The sequence below is a fragment of the Arachis duranensis genome, chromosome 4, assembly GCF_000817695.3.
Source record: "Arachis duranensis cultivar V14167 chromosome 4, aradu.V14167.gnm2.J7QH, whole genome shotgun sequence".
Classification (NCBI taxonomy): domain Eukaryota; kingdom Viridiplantae; phylum Streptophyta; class Magnoliopsida; order Fabales; family Fabaceae; genus Arachis; species Arachis duranensis.
In genome coordinates, this window is record NC_029775.3 from 114,077,896 (window position 1) to 114,087,528 (window position 9,633).

General features: G+C 29.9%; 1 protein-coding gene across 1 annotated transcript in view; it reads left to right on the top strand.

The window, feature by feature from the left end:
- The first annotated feature begins 202 nt into the window (after positions 1-202).
- The window catches only part of LOC107486043 (MDIS1-interacting receptor like kinase 2-like), a 46,770-nt gene continuing 37,339 nt past the window's right edge, over positions 203-9,633 (top strand). Inside the window, exons 1-2 of the mRNA XM_016106586.3 lie at positions 203-3,103; positions 3,194-3,502. Coding sequence (XP_015962072.2) covers positions 268-3,103; positions 3,194-3,502 — 3,145 coding nt within the window. The 5' untranslated portion in view covers positions 203-267. The remainder of the gene's footprint in view (positions 3,104-3,193; positions 3,503-9,633) is intronic.

Sequence of the window (9,633 nt, forward strand, 5' to 3'; positions counted from 1 at the left end):
TGTTAAAAGGTGTACTGTAGTACTGTGGAGTGTGGACATCTACCTTTCCTAAAGCAAGACGTTTGTTCCCTGAAAGTAGATGTGAGTTGCGAGTTGTGATACACGAGACTACATCAAAGAGCTAGACTATCAATAGTGCAATCATGTCTCCGTCAATAACCATAATCATTCATTCCAAAAACTCACTATATATATTCAAACCCACACAACTTGTTTCATCACCACCCCATTCAAGAATACTTCTTGACATATATCTCTGAAGAAGAAATGAACTTCATAGCATGCAGGTGCAGGGGGATCATCATCCTCTTCATATTCCTGTGTGTCCTAGTAAAACTCTCTTCAACTTACACCATGGAAGCAAATGCACTCTTGAAGTGGAAAGCCAGCCTTGACTACCAAAGCAAACCCACCTTGTCATCTTGGAAGAACGGGACCAGTCCATGCAGATGGAAGGGGATTCATTGTGATAAATCCAGGTCCATCACGACCATGAGTCTTGAAAATTTTGGACTCCAAGGTACACTCCACACTCTCAACTTCTCCTCATTCCCCAGCCTCCTCACCATAAATATCTACAACAATTTCTTTTATGGAACCATACCCCCTCAAATTGGTAATATGTCCAGAGTCAATATATTGAACTTCTCTAAAAATTCTTTTGAGGGTTCCATCCCTAAAGAGATGTGGACTTTGAGGAGTTTACAAATGCTTGATCTTTCACTCTGTTCCAGTCTAAGTGGACCAATCCCAGGTTCCATTGCAAATTTGACCAACTTAACATATCTAGACTTAGGAAGCAACAATTTTTCTGGTAGCATTCCTCATGAGATTGGAAAATTGGTCAACCTTAATTATCTTGCTGTCAGCGGAAACCACTTGTCTGGTTTCATTCCGCAAGAAATTGGAAGACTGACGAACCTTACGCTGCTTGATTTGTCAGAGAACACTCTCAATGGTACTATCCCTTCTGTAATAACTAACCTCAGCTACTTGAATGCACTTCTTCTTGATAATAACACCCTTTCTGGCCTAATCCCACCATCCCTGTGGAACATGTCTAAGTTGAATTATCTTTTTCTTAATGGCAATCGACTTTCTGGATCAATCCCTGCTTCCATCGGAAACTTGGCCAATTTGATAGGCCTTACACTTGATTCCAACCACCTTTCTGGACCCATTCCTTCTACCATTGGGAATATGACATTACTTAGCTACTTATTCCTTGGCTGGAATCATTTCTTTGGACGAATTCCTGCCTCTATTGGTAACCTCATCAATTTGGCTATACTTGAACTTGAAGGAAACAATTTCTCTGGCTCTATTCCTGATACAATTGGAAACCTGAAAAAGCTTACCAGACTAGATTTGTCCTTTAACAAGTTTAGTAGCAAACTTCCACAAACCATGAATAACTTTACCATTTTAGAGGTCTTTCTACTAACCGAATGTAATCTCACTGGCCATTTGCCAACTCAAATCTGCTTAGGTGGCTCATTAGTATACTTTAGTGCTGAAGGCAACCATTTTACTGGTCCAGTTCCAACAAGCTTGAAGAATTGCTCTAGTATTGCCAGAATTGTTCTACATGGAAATCAAATAGAGGGAGACATAACAAAAGCTTTTGGCATATATCCAAATATGAAGTATATTGATCTAAGTGATAATAAATTTTATGGCCAAATTTCTCCAGACTGGGGGAAGAGCCATAGTCTCTTGAACTTGATCATGTCCAGCAATAATATTTCTGGCCATATACCAAAGCAAATTGCTGAGGCTGCTAAGCTAGGCAGGCTTCACCTTTCTTCAAACCAATTAACAGGACAGGTTCCAAAGGAGTTAGGGAGGTTGAAAAACCTGCTTGAACTCAAGATCAGTAACAATCATCTTTCAGGGAATATTCCATCAGAAATAGGATCACTGCAGAATCTTGAACGCTTGCATCTAGCAGGAAATGAGTTGAGTGGGAACATACCAACAGAAGTTGTTAAGTTACCCAACTTGTTGGAATTGAACTTGAGCAACAACAAGCTAGAGGGAAGCATCCCCGAGTTTCACATAACCCAACTTTTGTATTCTCTTGATCTTAGTGGGAATATGTTGCATGGACCAATACCAACAGTGCTTGGAGAGTTGAAACAATTGCAATTGCTGAACCTCTCTCACAATAATCTTTCTGGCACAATTCCATTAAGTTTTGATAGCATGTCAAGCTTGGTTTATCTCAACATATCATACAACCAGTTAGAAGGACCACTACCAAATAATGAAGCCTTTCTTCATGCTTCAATTGAATCATTGAAAAATAACAAAGGCTTGTGTGGTAATGTCACTGGCTTGGTGGCATGCCCAAGAATCAGTCCTATCCGCAAAAATCACAAGGTCGTGTTATTAGTATTACTTCTTGTCTTTGGAGTACTAATACTTATACTTTGTGTGGTGGCTATTTCAATGTATATTATTTGTAGAAGAGCCAGAATGAAAGAAGACCCGGCTAAGGAAGCAAAAGCAGAAGAACACTTTTCCATATGGAGCCATGATGGAAAAATGGCGTTCGAAACTATCATTGAAGCCACCAATAATTTTGATGACAAGTATCTCATTGGAATTGGAGGCCAAGGATCCGTATACAGAGCTGAGTTGCCAGGTATGGTTGTTGCTGTGAAGAAACTTCACATGGAATCAGATGCAGATGATAAGTTCAATTCGAAGGCATTTGAAAATGAGATCAAAGCATTGACAGAAATGAAGCACCGAAACATCATAAAGCTGTATGGTTTTTGCCAGCATTCACAATTCTCATTTTTGGTGTACAAGTACTTGGACGGTGGCAGTTTGGATCATGTACTAGGTGATGAAAAGCAAGCAACTGCATTTGACTGGGAAAGGCGGGTGAATGTGGTTAAAGGAGTTGCTAATGCTTTGTCATATATGCATCATGGTTGCAAACCCCCTATAGTTCACCGCGACATATCAAGCAAGAATGTCCTTTTGGATTCAGAATATGAAGCTCATGTCTCTGATTTTGGGACAGTTAAGTTTCTACAGCCTGGTTCAAATTGGACCACACCTGCAGGAGTCACCTATGGCTATGGAGCTCCAGGTAAGTCCTTTTTTCCTTGCTTTTATACTTAATCAAGAACCATATATATGTTGCTTTATGAATAACTTCAAAATTATAATTTGTATGTAGAGCTTGTTCAAACTATGGAAGTGACTGAAAAATGTGATGTATATAGTTTTGGAGTGCTTTGTTTCGAAATCCTTATGGGAAAGCATCCGGCAGATCTGATCAATTCATTGTTGTCGCCATCAACAGCTTCAATAACATACAATTTGCTATTGGTTGATGTAATTGATCAAAGGCCTCCTCATCCTGAGAAGTCAGTTGTTGGGGAAATCATGTTGATCACAAAGTGGGCGCTTGAGTGTTTGAGCCAAAGTCCACAATTTCGGCCAACCATGCATCAAGTGTCTAAAGAACTCATGATGGGAAAATCATCTTTCTCTGACGAGCACTTTCCCATGATTAGACTTGGACAACTCAATGAAGAGTTATTGGAATCTCCACTCGTGTGATTAATGATTAATCTCACCCGTTTCTTATGAATTATTGTGATCTAATAATGGGGGTTCATGTAACGCAACTGTATCATAGGCGTGTTTAATTTGTGAGTGTGTATAACATTTTTTTTTGCTTCTTATGAGTGTGTATAACATGTATGTATGAGTTACTTCAAAATGGAAATGGGCAAGAACATGTGATATGGGCAACTGTATCTTAGGCTTGTTAATTATTTTGCGTACTGGTTACTTGGATATGCTAATCCAATTCCCTCTTTCTTTTTTCTTTTTTTCTTTTTGAACTCAATTCTTAATTTGGGTGCAAAGGAAGGATGAGACGATAAACTAGAAAAAAGAATGTGGCATATGTACATGTCAAAAAAAGATGGACAACACAACACAGACCCTAAGTTGGAACCCATTATTAATTTCTGATAGACTTGTAAACACTTCAATAATGAGATAGTTAACCTAAAGTTTTAAAATATTACTTTACCAAACCACTAAGATTCGATTAAATTGGTTAAGTTTTGATTATTGAGGGACTCTTCTTCAATCGCTCAGTATAATAATAAATTATTATATTTCTTTTTTAGTTACTATTACTCTCTTGCCATTTAATCTAAAGGATTTTATTACTTATTACCATTATATGTTGTCAAACTCTTTTTCTTTTAATAAACAGGTATTTTTTTTGTGAATTTTATCCAAATCTCTATTATTTTTTCTCAGACCACATATTTATTAATCATTTCTAACAAGAAAAATTCAAAAGATAAAAAAATAAATATAAAAATTTAAGAGACATTAAAAATTTTTAAAACACTATATCTTGATAATTCTCTCTTTTGCTTCCTTTATATTTTTTAAAAATCTTTTTCATATATAATATATTTGATAGTTATTAAAAAAATCTTCCATTATAATAAAGTTTGTTTTCAATTATAGTTCAATTAAAACTATGCATGTTGAATGAATTTATTAAATAAATAAATTGAGATATATATAAGCACGTAAAATCGTAAAAAATTTTTGAGATAATAACACATTTTATAAAATAAATCTCCTTAATTTCATTCAATTGAATTTAAATTTCAAATTGCGTGTTGATTGCATAGTTCTTTATCTCCCAATTTTTTCTTTTGTTGTCAACAACTCTGAATTTAACCTTTTTTTTTCAAATTATCTTTATCTCTATACAAAGATGTTCTTGTATGAAGAATGATTTTTTAAATACAAAAAAAGTAAGATAGAATTATCAACCGATAGCGTTATGGGAATAATTTTTTTAAGTATTTTGAATTTTTTTATCTATTCATTTTATTTTTTGAAAATTTTTTGATTAAAAATAATTAATAAATATGTAGTTTGAGAAAAGAAATATAAAATAATTTTTTTTAATGATTTTTATAAATTATATAAAGAATTATACTATAATTGATGGTTAAGTTATCAAAATTTAAATTAGATAAATAATTAAATTCAATTATAATAAACTAACATATTTTAATCAATAATAAACTAACATATTTTGATCTTTATGGATTATTAATGTCTTTTTTAATAATCCTATGACCAAGAACAATTTAGATTAAATTATAAAAAATTTATCTCTCAATATTATTATCACTATCACAATGATAAATATCTAAATTTAATCAAGAACCTTATTATATTAATATTTTAATATAATAACAATAACAAATTATTTGACACATAATTAATTGGATTGTGGTCATACTACTTATTTTCAACAATCTTCCACTTGCACGAGAGCCAATCATGATAGATTGGATCTTGGGCATACTATTATCACAATAATTTCCTACTTGCACTAGAGCCAATCAATCATGTGTATAATTTTTCAAAGCACATTTGTGTTTATAAAAACTCTTTTGACCTTAAACACCTTTGCTCTTGAGCATGTTTGCTTGACCTTTTATAAAATACACCTAACGCATAATAAATATCTTGTTTTCTTTAAACATGAAATCTCTCACTACAATAGTGCATAATTTTATTTGGAGGACAATCCTTATTGAATATGATTATAAAAAATCTAAATAACCATTAGATTTATCTTTATAGAATTATATCATTATACAAATAGGCTACTTTTTCGAAAAGTTAGTTTGACGATCAAACCTTTTATACTTTCAGGAGAAAGTATATCCTCTATTGAGTGGTATACAATTCTAATAAAAGTAATTGTTACTCCAACTCTTTCTTTAAGATGAAATCACTTTTCTAAAAAAGAATTTAACCTCTTATCACAGACACTTTGTCATAAGAAGAGTGATAAAAATAATCTCATTATTTCTTTAGGGTAACCAATAAATTTCATTTATCGGACCTAATATCAATTCTATTATTGTGCAATCTCTTAACACATATAAGACATCTCCAAACTCTAATGTTCTTGAGTTTCAACTTATGCCTTTTCCATATCTCATATGGATAAAAAATTGATTTAGTGAAAAATTTGTTAATTTAGTAACATTTCTAAAATATAGTCCAAATATTTAACAAACAGTAATTCTTAGCTAAATCAAATTCCATATTTCTTTAAACATGATGGAGTATACATAATACTAATATTTGTGAGTTGAGAGAATCTCATTCTCTATTTAATAGAATATCAATTAGATGTTAGAGATTTTACTTTAAGCTCTTATAATAAAAATACTCAATATCTTTATTATTGGTCAAACCAACCTTTAAGAGCAATTTTGATATGCATTCTCAATACTCATATTGAGCTTTTCCAAAAAGACCACAAACCTTAATCATATTAGGGCCAATTATAAATTGTTTGTGACAAAATAAATCTCTAAAATTGCTTGTAAGAACAATTCTCGCTAAAGCTATTTGGCTAATAGCATTCCAACTTTTAAAATTGTTTAATTCAAAATATATTGTCCAATACTCCCACTAGTTTAAATAAAATATTTGATAGTCATACTATCTTACTTTGGGCACCATACATCTTCTCAAGATGTTCAATAATAAATAGTGGGTATATATTTTTGAAATTAGAACTCATAGTTGTCAAAACAACACATATTGTAATAAAATAATATTTTAGATACTTCACAAGTACTTACTATTTTATCACTAATTTTTATTGGACAATATTATTTCAATAGGATTATCATGTCCATGAAATTCTTTTATACATAAGAACAATTCTCAATGTATAGTCAATTTATTACTTTCAAGTATGCTATACGAAAAATGGACATATTTAAAAAATTTAAAATATGAAAGTAAATCAAGAAATCTATATTTCTAAAAAAAAATTATTTAGAATCGCGAATGAGTACCTTGGTTGTCAGGTTGTTACTCATACCTATTCCAAATAAACATGATTAAATTATATCCCATATAATTATAATCTCAAATAATTTTCTGGTTGTCAGACAATTATTTAATTGAATTATATTTTATACCCCTAGGTTGTCTAGGTTCAAGTATAAAATTAATTCTCCTTAACATCATAATATGTATAAGTAAACTCTATCTTTGAGTACAAGTCTCCTTATTGTCAGGTTGCTCCTTGTAAACAAGAGATAAATTTATTTTTGGCAAACTCCTAACTTTTAGGATTTATCTCAATTGTTAGAAAATTTCTACCAGTATTCATGGATTAAATTTTATACTCACAGGTTGTCTAGGTAAAAATATAAAATTAAATCCTTAATACATCAAATGTATACACTGGTTATTATCTTGAAAATAAAACTTATGGTTGTCAGGTCGCTCTTTATAATAAAAAATATTAGAAAAACTAATTTCTAAAATTATAGTGTTCAAAACACATCAATCAAATCAAAATTTAATTTTTTATGTATTAACGTTTAGTATTATAGACCTGTCAAATCAAATTTGACATTCTCAATATATACACTTATATATAAAAATAAATATTTTTATTTCTTTAAAGTGACATTTCAAAGTCATGATAAAAAAAATCAAATAAAATTTGATTAAATTCATAACCATAAAAAATAATAATTTAATCACAATTAAATAATTAACATTGAAATAAATTAATTATTAATTTGTTAGAAAACCATCTCAATGGAAATAACTGCATCGCATGCTTAAAGAAAATTTGAATTAATCCTATTAATTCACAAATTTTAAAAAAATAAGAATAAAAATTTAAACACAAAAAAGCCAAAGCTCTTATACCACTTGAAGGATTACCATGTGTTCATAACACACAGCGAAAGAAAAGAAAGTAATCCTTAAAGATTTATTTTGTGCTTAAACTTTATTCCAATAAACAATATATATATAGATCAGATCTAAATACCTTTAAACGCTTTAGTAAAAAAAACTTTATTCTCCTTCGATGGTACGAAGGCGCTATGCGTATCCACACCGAGACCAACCTTTGCTGTCAACTCCTTGACCAATGGACATCTGATCTAAATTGAGAAACCTCTTGCAACTCTTTGCATGCCATAAATTTTTTCTGCAAGAATTAGGCTCACGTACATTTATGTGCGTAGAGGTAAAGGAATAAAAACTCTTGTTATTCTCTCGTGACTTTCCTGTACTCTTGACGTACATATATATAGTATGAGACTTGTTATTGATTTTAAATTTGATTCTCAATTCAAATTTAAATCATATATTGAAATTCTAAATCTGAATCATTCAAATTTTATGAATCATATCATAACTCAATTTGAAAACAAAATCAATTAGGATCTCATCCAAATTCAAAAATAGAATAACTAATTATTTTCAAATCTCATTTAATATTCTCAATTATCATACTATTATTATAGCAAAGAATATAATAATATTCCATTTGAATTAATATAATTATTTATTTGATCAAATCAAAATAATAATTAAATAATTCTATAGCAAAGGTTAGAACACTCGTTAGTGTGTGACCTCATAGGTTCAATACTAAGCGGGTAGTAAATTAGTCGTACTAAATTTACTAATATAGATTGGCGTCTAGCAACACTCCTCAACGACCCGATAGTATGAAATAATATATTTTTATTAAGAACCTCAGAAAAACAAAGTATAATTCCTTCCATCTTTCCGTCTCTTGGTTAACCCTTAGAGTATGGTTTAATTGTCAAACTCTAACTTGTTACCATTGTTATTATGAATTGTGAATGACCTAAGAAACTCATTTCTTCATTCATTCAATCTCTTTGGCCAAGGTTTTATTCATCTCAGTCATTATAATCATAGAGCTCAAATTCTATTACCGAGAATTAACGGATTCTATATATTGATCTTTTCGGATTATTAATGTCCTTTCTAATAATCCTATTACCAAGAACAATTTAGATTAAATTATAAAAGACTTATCTCTCAATATTATGATCATTATCACAATGATAAATCTCTAAATTTAATCAAAGACCTTATTATATTAATATTTTAATATAATAACAATAACAAATTATTTAATACATAATTGATTAGATTGTAGTCATACTACTTATTTCCAACAGTAAAAATTATTTCAATTCGTTTTAAGTATGAAATATTTTTTGTAACCACAATGACATATATTTTTTTTTATAAATTTTATAAGTTTTTTTTAACTACGGATAATATTAAGAGGACTTTATCATATAAAAATATAAAAAATACGATTCATACACCAATGCAAACAATTTTAATATTTATAAAAAACTAAGGCTGTTACTAATTTTTTATTGTGTATTTAAATTATTTTTTAATTCACAAAACAAAAAAATGTGTATTTAGTTGTTAAAAAATTATTGGTATCGAAATAATATTTATTATAAAAAGTGTAAATATAGCGAAATTGTAAAGATATAAATATAAATTATATTATATTGAGGGTTTTTACTGACACAGCAAACTACTATTTATTTCTAGTTTTGCTGATGATATACCGCTCAGAGATTATATTATTTTAGAAACATAAGAAATATATTGTTAGAAACCTAATATCAATAAAAAAGGTGAAAGTTCACGTACATTATTTATTTTTGTATAAAATTAATAATTAAAAATTATTAGATGATAATTTAATTATATATGTTAAATTATTTAATTATTTTT